The sequence below is a fragment of the Ictidomys tridecemlineatus genome, chromosome 4, assembly GCF_052094955.1.
Source record: "Ictidomys tridecemlineatus isolate mIctTri1 chromosome 4, mIctTri1.hap1, whole genome shotgun sequence".
Taxonomy (NCBI): domain Eukaryota; kingdom Metazoa; phylum Chordata; class Mammalia; order Rodentia; family Sciuridae; genus Ictidomys; species Ictidomys tridecemlineatus.
The window spans coordinates 100,777,322-100,793,447 of record NC_135480.1 but is presented as its reverse complement, the minus strand read 5'-3'; the positions used below and the strand labels follow the sequence as shown (position 1 = coordinate 100,793,447).

The 16,126-nt window shown below is 35.8% G+C and overlaps 1 protein-coding gene across 3 annotated transcripts in view; it reads right to left on the bottom strand.

Moving 5' to 3' along the window:
• The window catches only part of Rnf214 (ring finger protein 214), a 33,506-nt gene that overhangs the window by 4,598 nt on the left and 12,782 nt on the right, over positions 1-16,126 (bottom strand). For all 3 annotated transcript variants that reach the window (XM_078047061.1, XM_078047063.1, XM_078047062.1), the window contains exon 6: positions 14,649-14,788. In XM_078047061.1, the coding sequence (XP_077903187.1) occupies positions 14,649-14,788 (140 nt within the window). The remainder of the gene's footprint in view (positions 1-14,648; positions 14,789-16,126) is intronic.

Here is a 16,126-nt window from a genome sequence, read left to right as displayed (position 1 = left end):
GGCAAAAGGAAAACCCAACACTGGTCTGCCAGGTATGCTACAGAGCATTTCACACTTAATATTCATTATAGATATGGACAAATGGTGTACAGAAAGGTCTACAATTGCATAAAGGTCCTATATTTGGAAATAAATATATTCACATTTTCACTTGCTAAAAAAACATTTCCTTGAGCAGGAAAGAATACCTCTTAGATCCAAAACCCTCCACTAAAGGCAGGACATTCTGTGTTCAAGGAGGCTTAAAATCTTTATAGCATTCCTCTTATTTCCCAATTTGTTTTTTACATGAAGGATGTAGAACCAAACATATCATCTGAAGCACAGCAATCAAACACATCAATACTGACTTACTGACTTCTGCATTTTCTTAGCTATAATACACATTCTTCCAAAGAAAAACATGTTCTCTTTATATCTCAGGACTTTTCATTTTCATCCATATCCTCCTACCCCAATTCTCATCCCCAGAGTGTAATATTCACCTTTAGGATTAGAATGATCAACTGTTTCAGTTTATCCAGTACCGCAGGATTTCCTAGGATGTGGGACTTTCTGTGCTAAAACTAAGGCAGTGATTACTCAGAATTGAAGAGCCCATCATGAAACAGAGCCAGCAAAAGAATTTTCTTCTATTACACTGTATTGTGGTAAGTTTTACAGCGGAAAGCATGGACTACCCAGGTTAACAAATAGAATGATACAAAATGTTTAACTTATTTTCACTGGATTTTAAAAAGATGAAAAAAAAAAAAAGGACAGCTTGAGAAGAGTTACATCTAAAGAGAAATGTTTACCACTTCTCTTTTTTTTAATATTTATTTTTTTTAGTTGTAGTTGAACAAAATACCTTTATTTTATTTACTTATTTTTATTTGGTGCTGAGGATCAAACCCAGGGCCTTGCACATGAGAGGTGAGCTCTCTACCACTGAGTACAACCCCAGCCCTTACCACTTTTCTTTAGTGACAGAAACAAATTGAACCCCTCTCATTTTTTAGTAACTTTACATAATTAAAAGGGAGCAATTAACTTTCTGAGGTCCCTTCTCACATATTCTTGCTTTTGACCCAACTTACCACACATCCTGTTCTCTATTTCATAGATACTGGGACATATTTGTATGTGCATATGTATGCTTTATACACACATTCACTCACTTATTCACTTTTACATTAAGTCTACTCTCAGCAGACAAGGCCTATTCATCTTTATAACAGATAAGAGTTAAGTGAACATTTCTCTCTTATTCTCCATGTAGTATCCCAAAATTAACTTTCCAGCAGAGGAAGAATTCTATAGAAGTTCTTTAGAAAAAAAATTTCTAAGTAGCCATGTTTTCCTGCTACACCACATATTCTCAAATTCCAAACCCTCTTAACTGTAAACATATGTGAAATAGGTTGCACAGTCCATCACTGATCCACTTAGCTTACTTTTCACTCTTAGACAATGGATAATTACATGAAAATATGACACACTGTTAGTTGTCATCTATGACTGATGTTATTCTTTTTTTGTTAATTTTTTTTAGTTGTAGATAGACACAATACCTTTATTTATTTATTTATATAAATAAATAAATGGTGCTGAGGATCAAACCCAGTGCCTTGAACATACTAGGCAAGTGCTCTACTACTGAGCCACAACCCCAACCAGTGACTGATGTTATTCTTGAATATTATAGATGGTCAATGAACATCTATGACTCACTAAACATATTTGTCAATGACGAATATATATATGAAAAATCCTCATAGACTGATGGAGACAATACACATATTTACACACAAAAAAATCTTTTCCTTTGAGTATTTGGCCACATTTACTTCACTGGAATCCAACAAGACAAAGGGAACTACTAAAAACCACAACAAAAATACTTAAGGGGTTCTTGAATATAGTTACAAAAATACTCAGCCTTATCAATATGCTGACTACCCTATAACATAAGCACCAGATTTCACTTCATTAAAGTATACTAGCTGCAACCCATCATAACAAATAAATCATTCCCCATAGTAGACAGTTTTAAAAAAATTCTTTAGAGAACAGAAACCACTGGTTATGTTTAACTTTTTAAATTCTTAATCTAATTTCTTTCAAGTCCCATACTTCTGTTATTTTGCAGTTAGTTTAAGGTACAAATGGTTCAAATGAATAAATTCATTATTATTCATCAGACGTGTACTATTCATCAGACTGTATAATCCTGGCTTATTATAGTTTCCAATATGCTTGCATAAATTTAAAAATTAACTTTGATCTTGATCATGTAAGCCAGGCAAATTATTAAAAGTTTAGACAATATAAAACAGAAAAGGGACACTTCACAGAAGAAACACAATCGACCAACAAACATATAAATAAGTGTTCAACATCTCTAGCAATTAGAGAAATGCAAATCAAGATTTCATCTCACTCCTGTCAGAATGGCAATCATCAAGAATACAGGTAACAATAAACACTGGCGCGGATGTTGGGGAAAAGGTACACTCACACATTGCTGGTGGGACTGCAAATTGGTACAACCACTATGGAAAGCAGTATGAAGATACTTCAGAAAACTTGGAATGGAACACCATTTGAATGGAACACCCAGCTCTCCCACTCCTTGGTTTATACCCAAAGGACTTAAAATCAGCATACTACAGTAATGCAGCCAGCAGTTCAATTCACAACAGCTAAACTATGGAACCAACCTAGGTGTCCATTAATAGATGAATGGATAAAAAAAATGTGATCTCATATATATAATGGAATATATCAGCTTTAATGAAGAATGAAGTGAAATTATGGTATTTGCCAGTAAATGGATGGAGTTGGAGAATGTCACTCTGTGCGAAATAAGCCAAAGCCAATCCCAAAAAACAAAGGCCAAATGTTTTCCCTAAAACAGATGCTAAATCACAATAAGGTCGGGCAGGGCAGGGGGCACTAGAGAAAATAGCATTACCTTAGATTAGGTAGAGGGAAAGGAAAGGTGGGAAGGGGAGGAGATATGGGGATAGGAAGGATAATAGAAAGAAACAGACATTATTAGTTTATGTATATATGCAACTGCATGACCAATGTGATTCAACAACATGTACACTCAGAAAAATGAGAAATTATATCCCATAAGTGAATAAATGCCTTCTACTGTCATGTATAACTAATTAAAACAAATAAAAAATAAAAAAAAAAATAAACAGAAAAAATCTAATGTAGTGTTCTCAGCATTTTTACTTACTGGTTGCATCACCTTAAACAAGTTACTTAATCTTTCTAGGCCTCAGTTTCTTCATCTGAAAGATGAAGAGTACCTACATCGTAGGATTAATGAGTTAACTGAGAAAACACACATAAAGAATTTAATAGGATGCCCAGCACATGGCAAGTAGCCCACAAACGTTATTCTTTTTTAAAAACTCAATTTCTCACAATCATACTATTCATAAAAAATCACTATTATACTTCTTTCCAGACTTTCAAAACAAATATTTGCATACTTGTTTATGTATATGTAACATATGCACATAATATTTATTTATTTGTTCTAATCAATTATACATGACTGTAGAATGTTCTTCAATTCATTGTACACAAACAGAGCACAATTTTTCACATCTCTTGTGATACACAAAGTAGGATCACACCATTTGTGCAATCATACATGTACCTAGGGTAAAGATGTCCGTCTCATTTCACCATCTTTCCTACTCCCTTTGCCTCAAAGTTCTTCCACTCATGCCATTCCCCTCCCCCACCCATTAGAATTAGCATCCACTTATCACAGAAAACATTTGGCCTTTGGTTTTTTGGGGATTGGCTAACTTCACTTAGCATGATATTCTTTAACTCCATCCATTTACCAGCAAATGCCATAATTTTATTTCTTTTATTACTGAATAATATTCCATTGTGTATTATATTTTCAACATCTTACTTTTCTATATTAATAAGTATTTTTCAGAAATGTGGGGTTTTTTGGAGGGTGGTGGTACTAGGGATTGAACCCAGGGCTACTTACGAACTAAGTCACATCCCCAGCCCTTTATCTTTTTTATTTTGAGACATGATCTCACTAAGTTGCTTAAGGCCTTCCTAAATTGTTGAGGCTGGCCCTGAACTTGCTATCCTTCTGCCTCAGCCTCCCAAGTCACTGGGATTATAGGTATGAACCACCAAGTCCAGTCATAAATGTGAGTTTTAATGACTGTTTAACATACAGATCTACCTTTTTCTTTCTTTCTTTCTTTCTTTCTTTCTTTCTTTCTTTCTTTCTTTCCTTTTTCTTTCTTTCTTTTTTTTTTTTTTTTTTGTGTGTGTGTATGTGTGGTACTGGAGATTGAACCCAAGGTACTCTACCACTGAGCTATCTCCCCAGTTCTTCTTATCTTTTATCTTGAGACAGGGTCTTGTTAAGTTGCCCAGCCTGACCTCAAACTTGAAATCCTCCCATCTCAGCCTCCCAAATATCTGGCATTACAGGTATGTACCACCATATCTGGCCCTTAAGTAATTTTCAATTTCACAATTATAAATAAAGCTGTGATCATAATGAGCATTTAGGCATGTGCCATTAACATAGGCTAATGATAAAATTGACATTTAAATTTGAGAGATGCTGGGGCTGGGGTTGTGGCTCAGCGGCAGAGTGTTCACCTAGCATGTACGAGGCCCTGGGTTCGATCCTCAGCACCACATAAAAATAAATAAACAAAATAAAGGTATTGTCTCCAACTACAACTAAAAAATAAATATTTAAAAATAAATAAATAAATAAATAAATTTGAGAGATGCTAAGCTAGGTAAAGAGCACAGCCTCTGGAACCAAACAAATTCTTGCCCTATTACTCTGTGCAACCTTTACCGAGTAAGGCTTTCTATACCTCATTTTCCTGAAGTATAAAATGAGAGAGAATAAAACAGTCTACAACTTACTGAACTGTGACGCAGATTAAATGAGTTAATATAACATCTATCTTCAGCCAGGCATGGTGTCATGCACCTGTAATCCCAGTGGTTTGGGAGGCTGAGGCAGGAGAATAGCAAATAAGAGACCAGTCTCAGCAATTTAGCAAGGCCCTAAGCCACTCAGTGAGATCCTGTCTCAAAAAATAAAGGGACTAGGGATGTGGCTCAGTGGTAAAGAACCCCTGGGTTCAATCTCCAGTATCAAAAATAAAATAAAATAACATCTGTCTTTAGAGAAATTAAAATATATGAATATATTTTTTCCAGCAAATGATGGAAAAATCAGCTTGCCATTAACTGAGAGAAGCAGATACTCGGTGTCCTATGAAATACTTTCAAAACTAAGAGACAGAGCTAAGAATTAAGATCTGTTGAGTCCTCAGCCCAAAGGCCTTCCTTTCTGAATAAATCACATTGAAGGCAAGGCAAAAGGAAAAAAAGCAAAACAAAACTGTTGGGGGAGTTAATTATACATGGGTTGGCTGCATATATATCCAAAGGGTATATTCCCTGAATTTGTAGAAGGTGATTATGAATTCTTTTTTGTTTTGACTTAATTCAACATCTACTAAGCAGTGTAAGTATAAAAGTCTAAAACCTGGGTATATAAATAAGTCTAATTCCTGTCCCCAAGAAGCTCATATTTTTGTTTTTTTCTGGTACTGGGAATTAAACCTAGGGGTTTAATTCACCACTAGCTACATCCTTAGCCATTTTTAAATTTTGAAACAAGGTATCACGAAGGCTGGCCTCAAATCTGCAATCCTCCAGCCTCAGCTTCCTGAAGAGCTAGGATTATGTGCCAGCATACCTGGCTTCCCAAGGTCTTAATCTAGTAGTGTGCCAGGTGAACAAAGGGAACAAAGAAAATCTGGACAAAACAAAAAGCATGTGCATAGGCCAATGAGCAAGAAAGCACTCCAGGTCATTCAGCAGGCAGCAGATATACAAATCTAAAGTTCAGTAGTATAGTCTGAGAGAGATGAGAGTCTCTAGCATACAGACAGTAGCTGCAGCCATAGGTATGGAACAGCAGTTTCCAAAATGTAGTCCATGGTTCCCAAAACACTTTGAGGCGTATGGTCCACGAAGCTAAAACTTGTTTCATACAACTGCTAAAAGTTTTATGCCTTTTTCATTTTCATTCTTTCATGGATGAACAACCAAGTTTTCCTGAGGCGTAATTGTATCATCACTAATGACTAATAGAATATATGCTTTTGTATTCTTGTATTTCCTACAATAAGTTTAGAGTATAATTTGGCCTCACAATTTTTTCTTTCTCAGTTCTTCTATTATGCTGTGACTAGCTATCTTTAGCTCTGTTTGCAATAATCTTCATAATCCCATTAATAGCTAATAAACCATTGCTATAAAATTTCAAAGTTCTCTGCAAAGCCAGATAAAAACAATTATACTCTTATTTTATTTGGCAATAATATATTTTTTAAATGTATTTATTGATAGTAGTGGGGATTGAACCCAGGGACCCTCTACCACCAAGCTATATCCCCAGGTACACCCACCTCAGGCTTTTTTCCCCGTTTTGTTTAGTACTGGGGACAAACCCAGGGACACTTTACCACTGAATTACCTCCCCAGTCCTTTTTAAATTTTATTTTATTTTCAGACAGGGGTTCAATAAGTTGCTAAAGTTTGCCTCAAATTGCAATCCTCCCACATAAGATTCCTAAATAACTGAAGATTACAGATGTGTGTCACTGTGCCCAGCGATATTTTATAAAATTTATAAAAACTTTTTTCAATTTTCATTTAAAATGTATTACATTAGAATTTAATAATATTTGTTAAAATGAAGAATTCATTTGTAATAACATTCTTTTATTTAAACATGAATCACTGACTCAGTCACTCGCCATTGTCTTTATTACTGCTAGATGCTTGCAAGCTTCAGGTAAATTCAGTTTTCTTTAAGGATATCTTTTTTTTATTTTATTTTTTTTTTTAGAATTTTTTTTTAATATTTATTTTTTAGTTCTCAGCGGACACAACATCGTTGTTGGTATGTGGTGCTGAGGATCGAACCCGGGCCGCACGCATGGCAGGCGAGCGCGCTACCGCTTGAGCCACATCCCCAGCCCCTTAAGGATATCCTTGATGAAGCCACATAAAAATACTAATTTTATTAAATTTCAACACTTAAATACACACCTTTTTATATTCTGTGTGATAAATGCTACATGCCAAAGCACAATGGCTATCCCAAGAAAAAGCACTTTGGGTACTGAGTTAGGAACTGAATTAGCCTCCTTTTTCATGAAACGTCATTTTTATTTAAGAAAACGACTAAAAGATACACTAAAGTTATTGGAACTTGAGTATATGACAGATGTGTTCTTGAAAATGAATGAAGTAATCCTGTTATTTCAAAGAAAACAACCATTTATTGCCAACAATAAAATCTGGAGCTAGCAAGCAAAAGTTAGAATTTTAGAAAGTCTGTACCTGCCACTGTGAGCTTAAATGCTTCCCACTACTTACAGACTATTCTAATGAAATTGACAGTGACAGAATATGGTTCTTTAAATATTATATAATAAAAGATAACACTTGGAATATCTGCATACATCTGCATAAATGTTGAGCCAATACTTTATTACAAATTACGCACTATGTTATCAAATCAACTATGGAACCCACTCAGAACTACAGAGTTGGTATAAAGATTATTTTCCAGTGAAGACATGAGATTCAACAGCCACAGAAAAAAAGCATTCGGAAAGATTCCCTCATCCAATTGAAAGCAGCAACTTCCAGGAAATAAGGCCATCATAAATTCTTTATAAGGTAGATCTACTCCTAGAAAGGGAATGCAAATAATCTGCCCCTTCTTTAGGGCTCTAAAGAAGATGAAAAAAAAAAAAAAAACTAGATAAACATGTTATAAATGTTCTTATCTCCTGAAAACACATTTATCTTTCCAAAAAGTTCCATTAGTTTCTCACCCACTTCTAAGAAGACAATGGTTTTTTCATAAGTGCTTTTCTCCCTTTTCCCCTTCACTTGGTAAAATGGTAGAGAAGTCCCAAATTCTAACCACTCCTTGGGAGTTATTGGTCACTGAACTGTCCCATGTGTATGCACACTACATACATAAACTGTTTTTTCTTCCTGTTAATCTGTCTTTTTAAAAAATATTTATTTATTTTTTAGGTGTAGATGGACACAACACAATGCCTTTTTTTACGTAGTGCTGGTGATCGAACCCGGATTCTGCCCATGCGAGGCGAGCGCTCTACCACTGTGCAACAATCCCAGCCCTAATCTGTCTTTTTAATTTGCAGGCTCCAGCTGCTAATTCTGAGAGAGTAGAGGAAAAGTTTTTGCACCTCTTTATAACACAGGTAAATGATCCATTCAAGTTCAAGGTAAACCAATGGATTTTGCCATAGCAGTACAAAAAGAATCTCTATGGACAAGAATCTCTTGTACTAAGCAAATAACCTTTAAGAAACTATGGCTTGGGGCTGGATTTGTAGCTCAGTGGTAGAGCACTCATCTAGTATGTGTGAGGACTGGGTTCAATCCTTACCACCACATAAAAATAAATAAATAAAATAAAGGTATTGTGACCATCTACAACTAAAAAGAAAAATGGCTTGACAAGTTTTAGAGTAGTATCAAAATACATTGTTTTTAAAAACTATTAAATGTCCCCTGCTTTTCCAACTACTTAATCATGTATTGTGATTTTTGTTAAAATATTTCAACCAAAACAACATTTTATGATCAATCAAATGCAAAAACAGCCAGAAAAATTCATCTTCCTCCATTATAGAGATTTATAAAAACCTAAATGATGTTAATCTTCTAACTGAAGTGATTTTTTAAATTTGGAAAATAATTATTTTTCATGAAAAATATGCTATTTATGTTAATACATAGTTTTGTGATTATTGTTGTTATTTGCAGAACTGGAGATTGAACTCATATGTACTCTACCATGGAGCCTTTTATTTATTTATTCTTAATTTTGAGACAGGGTCTCACTAAATTGCCCAGACTGGCCTCAAACTACTAGGATTAAGAGATACTCCTGCCTCAGCCTCCCAGTAGCTGAAACTACAGGCCACCATGCCTAGCTCACAACACCTTTTGTGACTTCAATATTCAATTTCATGATCAATATGATACTAGGAACTTGGAGCTCTTCCTTTTCCTAAACTTTATTCCTTGCCAATCATCTACCAGCAGAGCCATATCTTCAGCCTCATTAACCCATATGGTCCATTTTCTAAATCCCAAACCTGGTTCTGACTTTCTCTGACCACAATTCCCTTTCAAAACACCATTCCAGTTCTTCATAAGGAAGGAATCAACACTGATCACCTCCTATGTCACCTAGCTCATTAGCTTCATTTCTAGCTCCTTTTTTCCTAATATTTACTACACATACTGGCATGTATATCCTGCAAATATTGTTTTTTGAGTTTAATCTGTTTATGATAGGATTTAGAATGCTACTTCAATCCATGATGGAATACTAGGGACCAGATTCATTCTCTGGCTATAAACAACTGAAAAACTGGGAAAAAAAATGTGAAACAGTGTCTACAAATGCTGGACAATAGGTAGCATAGAACTGACCACTGAGAAAAAGAACACAAATGAAGACAGACCTATAATGCCCTAGCTAACTGCCTAGTGGGAGTTGCCAGACTGTAGCATCTGAAGGGTGAATACAGAGCTGGCACTGTTGCTGAATTAAGGAGACAAAGGCAGAGATCAAGAGAATCCAAAATGACTACAATTTTGAGGGAACAGTACAGAGAGTAAGGACTATCTTTCTGATTCTCAAATCTACAAAACATTGCCATGAGAAACTAAAGAAGGAAAAAAAAAGTAATCTTCTATATGACTAAATAGAAGACTCAATATTGTTGTACGTCAGTTTCCCAAAATGATCTGAAGATTTAATACAGATCCAAACAAATATCAAGCACACTGTTTTTTGTAGAAATTGATAATATGATTTTTTTTAAAGAGAGACAGAATTTTTTTAAATATTTGTTTTTTAGTTTTTGGCAGACACAACATCTTTGTTTGTATGTGGTGCTGAGGATCGAACCCAGGCTGCATGCATGCCATTCGAGCGCGCTACCACTTAAGCCACATCCCCAGCCCTGATAATATGATTTTAAAGTAATAAAAAGTATCTTGAATATTCAAAAAATTTTGGAAAAAAAAAAGTCAGGCATTCATAATACATACTTGTAATCCCAGCTACTTGGAGGCTGAGACAGAAGAATTTCAAGTTCAAGGCCAGCCTCAGCAATTTAGTAAGACTCTGTCTCAAAATAAAAATTTTTAAAAGGGGTAGGAATATAGCTCAGTGGTAAAGTAACCCTGGGTTCAATCCCCAGTACCAAAAAAAAAAATAAAGGAACAGAGTTGGAGGATGCATTTGATTTTAAGATGTAAAAAGTCACAAGGCAAAGGAGGAAAGAAATATACCAACATAACAGAATAAAATACAGAAATAGAGCCACACTTGTATGTGTAAGGGCAAATATAAAAGAAAAATAAGGGCTTTAATTATGCCTTTTGAAAATTATGGAAGAAATTCTCCCCTAACTAATCTCCCCCACCGGACCCCGCAACCTTTTCTTTCAAATTTTCTGCCTGTTGTATGTATATTATAAACTCTAAAAATAGTCACACAAATCAGGAATGTTTCAAGTACCTAGAAGCCATCCCTTTAAATTGCACACATCCAAAGAAACAGCCCCTGTCTCCCAGATCCCAAGGGAAAGAAGGAGGGCACCTTACTCCAATTTACAAAATTATCTCCTATGATAAAGCAATCTGTTTCTCCAAGTAAAACTACACAAGGCATCTCCCCAATTACCATAAATTGGGTGAAGCATTCTTGACAAAAAGTGTTGTCAAGTCCTCTTACTTAAGGACTACTGTTTGTTTATTTACTTACTTACTTATTTATTATTTTGGTTCTGGGGATTGAACTCAGGGGCACTGACCACTGAGCCACATACCCAGTCCTATTTTGTATTTTATTTAGATACTAAATATCACTGAGTTGCTTAGCGGCTCAATTTTGCTGTGGCTGGCTTTGAACTGGTGATCCTCCTGTCTAAGTGTCCCAACCTCCAGAGCTGCTGGGATTACAGGCGTGAGCCACTGTGCCCAGCCTTACTTCTTATCTTGAAAGCATTGTAATACATTGTTTGTCCTTGGTTATATAAGGGGGTAAGATCCTGGTCTTTGCCATCTGTCAGAGGTTTACTTGTGATGTATATCACATTCAGATTTTTCTTTTCTTCTTCATCTTTTTTCTTTCTTTCTTTTTTTTTTTTTTTTGTGGTACTGGGGATTGAATCCAGCACCTTGTGCATGCAAGGCAAACACTCTACTGAGCTATATCCCCAGCCCCACATTCAGATTTAACAGCTATTCAATTATAACTGTTTTCTTTCTCTATCATCTTTTCAGAGTGGTTTTCTGGTTTGGGGGAAGATTTTCTTTCTTCTTCTTCTTGTGTTTGTGCATGTGTGCGTGTGTGTTACTGGGAAATGAACTCACATATGCTAGTCAAGCTATATTCCCAGCTTTTTATTCCTTTTTTGTTTGAAAAGAGGTCTTGATAGTTGCCCAGGCTGGCCTCAAACTTGTAACCCTCCTGCCTCATCTCCCGAGCAGCTAACTCTAAACTGTATTTACAACTGGGCACTGTGGCACATGTCTGTAATCCTAGCAGCTCGGGAGGCTGAGAAAGGAGGATTGTGAGTTCAAAGCCAGCCTCAGCAAAAGCAAGGCACTAAGTAACTCAGTGAGACACTGTCTCTAAATAAAATACAAAATAAGGCCGGGATGTAGCTCAGTGGTCGAGTGCCCTTGAGTTCACTTGCCGGTACCCGCCCCCCAAAAAAAAATTTAGTGTATTTCCTCAACAGTGGTCAATTTATTTTCCACAAAAGTATCAAGGTAATTGAATGGGGAAAGCATAGTCTTTTGAACATAGGGTGTTGGAACAAATATACATCCATATGATACTCTAGCCCTAGGTGTACCATACTAAAAAATAAACTCAAATGGATTGTAGACCTAAATGTAAAGGTTAAAACTATAAACTTTCTCAAAGAAGGTGACTTTGGGTTAGGAAGATGCAAAATGCTTGAACCACAAAAGAAAAAATGCAGTACACTGGACTTCATCAAAATTGTATCTTTTGTTCTTCAAGAGACACTATTACAAAATGCAAAAGCAAGCTACAAACTAGTAGAAAATATTTATAAAACGCATACCTGATAAAAGAATTCATACAGAAAATATATAAAGATCTCTCATAACTCAATCAGAAGACAAAGGATTTTGTTGCTGTTGTTGTTTAATGGGCAAAGACTGATCTGAAAAGCCTAAAATATTTACTAGAAAGCAGTCAATTCCTTCCTTTCACCCTAAACTGCTGACACCCAGGGAAATACATTTCCTTACTATAATTATATCTTCTCTAGAATTCTATGTGAATAAAAATCACATATATTCTGTGTCTGTTTTCTTAGGATGACATTTCTCTCTCTCTCTTTTTTTTTTTAATGAAGATAGAGTAGTCTTGCTATGTTGCCCAGGCTGTTCTCCCAGGCTCAAGTGATCCTCCAGCTTCAGCCTTCTGGGTGCTGGGACTATAGGTGTGTGCACCATACCTGGGCAGAAAAAATGGGGTTTTTATGTTTTGCTTTTGCTGGGGATGAAACCCAGGACCTTGTGCATACTAGGCAAGTACTTCACCTCTGAGCTACATTCCCAGCCTTCAGATAATACTTTTGATTGCTGACTCCAGTTTAAGAAAAAAGGCAATCAATGGATAGGAATTTCAAGATGACCAAGATGCTGGAATTAGCAGAAAAATATTCTAAAGCCTCCATTTTAACTACATGAAGGGACAAAAGAAAATATGCTCACAAGGGAATAAACAAATAATAATTTTTGGCAGAGAAACTACAAAAAAAAATAGAGTTAGGGTTGTGGCTCTGTAGTAGAGCAGTTGCTTGGCACATGTGAGGCACCAGGTTCGATCCTCAGAATCACATAAAATTAAACAAATAAACACATTTAAAAAAAGAACTAAACTGAAATGACAGAACTGAGAAATAACAACACTGGAAATATGAAATTCAAATTCACTGCATGGGCTTAATCATAAGAATGAAAATGATATAAGGAAAAGCAAGTAAATTAAAAATACAATAGAAATTATACAATATAAGAAAGAAAATTAAAAAGATTGGAAAGAGCTGGACATGGTGGCACATGCCTATAATCCCAGCAACTTGGGAGGCTGAGGCAGGAGGACCACAGATTCGAAGCCAGCCTCAGCAACTTAGCAAGATCTTGTCTTAAAATAAAAAATAAAAAAGGAGTGGGGATGTGGCTCAGTGGCTAACTGCCCTTGGGTTCAATCCCTGGTACTAAAAGACTGGAAAGAAACAACAAGAAGAGACTTGTTGAGCTGTAGGACAATATCAAAGTCTTACACATGTGGACATGGAGTCCAGGAGAAAAAGACAAAATGGGGCAGAGAAAATAACTGAAAATTATGCCACAAAAATTTATCAATTTTGGTAAGAGACACAACTTTATAGATTAAGAAACTCAGAAAATTCTCAACATAAAAAATATGAAGAGAACCACACTCGAAAGTCAAATAGCTAAAAACTAAAGAAAATGAGAAAATCTTGGGGAGTAAATAGTAACATAATACATAAAAAACAACATTAATTGTCACTTCTCATCAAAAATAATAAGAACCAATTTAGTTTATAACACCTTTAACTGGGTCTTGCTAGGTTGCCTAAGCCTGTGAGAGGCCATCCTCGCACGTGATGTGATTTGAGTTACCTCCCTGGCTGGGCGAGAGGCGCTTAGACACATCTTTGTGTCCAGAGCTTTCCCCACCCTTCTCAGATCCAAGGGCTTGTCTGTGTGGAGGTGTGTCTGGCCACTACCCTGAAGACCCAATCATCGCACCAGACCTTGGGACACTGACCCCCTTAATCTTCATTGGAAGGGATTTTCCCCAGAATTTTTTGTTCCCCAATAAAAGTCCACTCCCTGGCATGTTCTCTCTCGCCTCTTCAGAAAACCTCGCTACCATAATAGGTAGCTTGAGGCTGGAGCTAGGAGAAGCCGCCCTGGAGCTGGTTTAAAGGTAATTAGAGCCTGTCTCTTTAATTCAAAACTCCCTTGGATTTCTCACACAGCTGAACCTTCATTTATGAAGCCTGTGTTGGCCTTGGGGTAAGTAAGCCAGTCCCAAATGTGTGATTCTCCTGCCTCAGCCTCCCAAGTAGCTGGTATTACAGACCTGCACCACTATGCCTGGCTCACACATCAAGATTTTGATCATATACAGAACTCAATAATTAACTGCTATAATTTCTTTCTGGTGCTAGAGATTTAACCAAGGGCTCTGTACATAGGTGCTCTACCACTGGGCTATACCCTAGTCCTTAACTTTATGAATTTTTAATGTTATTAAAAAATACTGGTACCTCTTTTCTATTAAGTCTAACGGAATACTGAGAATGCTAAATCATTGGAGAATTTTATTTGTGTGCTTATTTTTCAAATAAAAACCAGACTGAAAGAAACTACAACACAAATGAAAGTGGCCCCATATGCACACATGTACACATACGCACATTAATTACCTTCTGCCCTTCTCACACAGCTTCTCAATTTCAGCTTTCAGATCCTGCTCCTTCTGCAAAAACTCCTTCTTTTCTTTCTCTATCTTCTTTTTTGTTTCTTCTCGCTTTATTGTCACATCCTGTATAGCCTTTAATATCTCCTAAATCCCACAAAATTACAGTCACACACAAATAAAGAAGGAAATAAATTAGTTCTTTTGATCTGAAGGTTGTGTTCAACAATCACATATACATATTCATTTTAGTGGATTCAAATTGAATTGAAAGAAATCTGGTTGTTGAGCAACTCCAAAAGTCAGAATTCAGACTGCAGGGAGAAAGTTACAGGAACACAGACTTCAACTCAACAGGAAAAAAATGTATAATAATCACACCGTTCAAAAATGAAACACACTGCCTTGTGAAGCAATAAGTTCTCCATTTTTGGTGCTCAAATGTCAAATGAACACCCCTCAAGACTGCTGGGAAAGGCATTCTTGCTGTAGGAGGGAGTTTGTTGCATCCAACAAATTGGTCTTGTTTTGTTTTGTTACAGTTCTACTCATGTTCCACTTGTTATATGTATGGGTTTTCTGTTTATTTGACTTTTTTATTATTTAACAGAAGCAAATAAGAAGTCAAACAATAAAAAAGTATTGAAGTTAAATTACCCCCAAGTTCATACCACTTCCACCCATAAGGGCAATCAATGTGTTAACTGTTCTTATTATGACTGCACATTTTCTCAATTCTCAAAGAAATACACATGTAACTTATATATGTATTCTTTGGCTTTTTTTTTTTTAAGCATTCCTGGGGATCAAACCTAGAGTCTTGATCATGCAAAGCACACAATCTACCACTGAATTATATCCTCCATCCCGTTTTTCTTCTTTTAATGAAGTTATTTTATATTCATTATTTTACATTGTGCTTTTTTCCACTTAGACAACATACATCAATAACTACAGATATAATTCAAAAGTACCTAGCTGCATAATAGGACATCACACAGACATATCCAATTTATCCTGATGAACTGTTAAAAGACCTTTGGGTTTATTCCAACTTTTTTGTAATTTTACTTCTTATCACACAAAAAAATCTTTCCTGATTTTTCTCTAGATTTTTTTTTTTTTTACTTTTACCATGAATTTGTAGAAATCTTCAGAATGTCATAAACATTAATTTTTTTTATGAGGGTCTAGGGTTTTGGCTCAGTGGTAAAGTACTCACCTAGCATGCGTGAGACACTGGGTTCGATCCTTAGTACCACATAAAAATAAAATAAAGGTATAAAAAAAGGTGTTTTAAAAAAATTTTTTTTGAGATGTGCTAAAAATATTTTCTCTCTCTCAGCAGGTTATTATATTGTTTTGTACTAGGGATTGAACTCAAAGGCACTCAACCACTAATCCACTTCCCCAGCCTTATTTTGCATTTTTATTTAGAGACAGGGACTCACTGTTGTTGAGGCTGGCTTTGAACTCATGATCCTC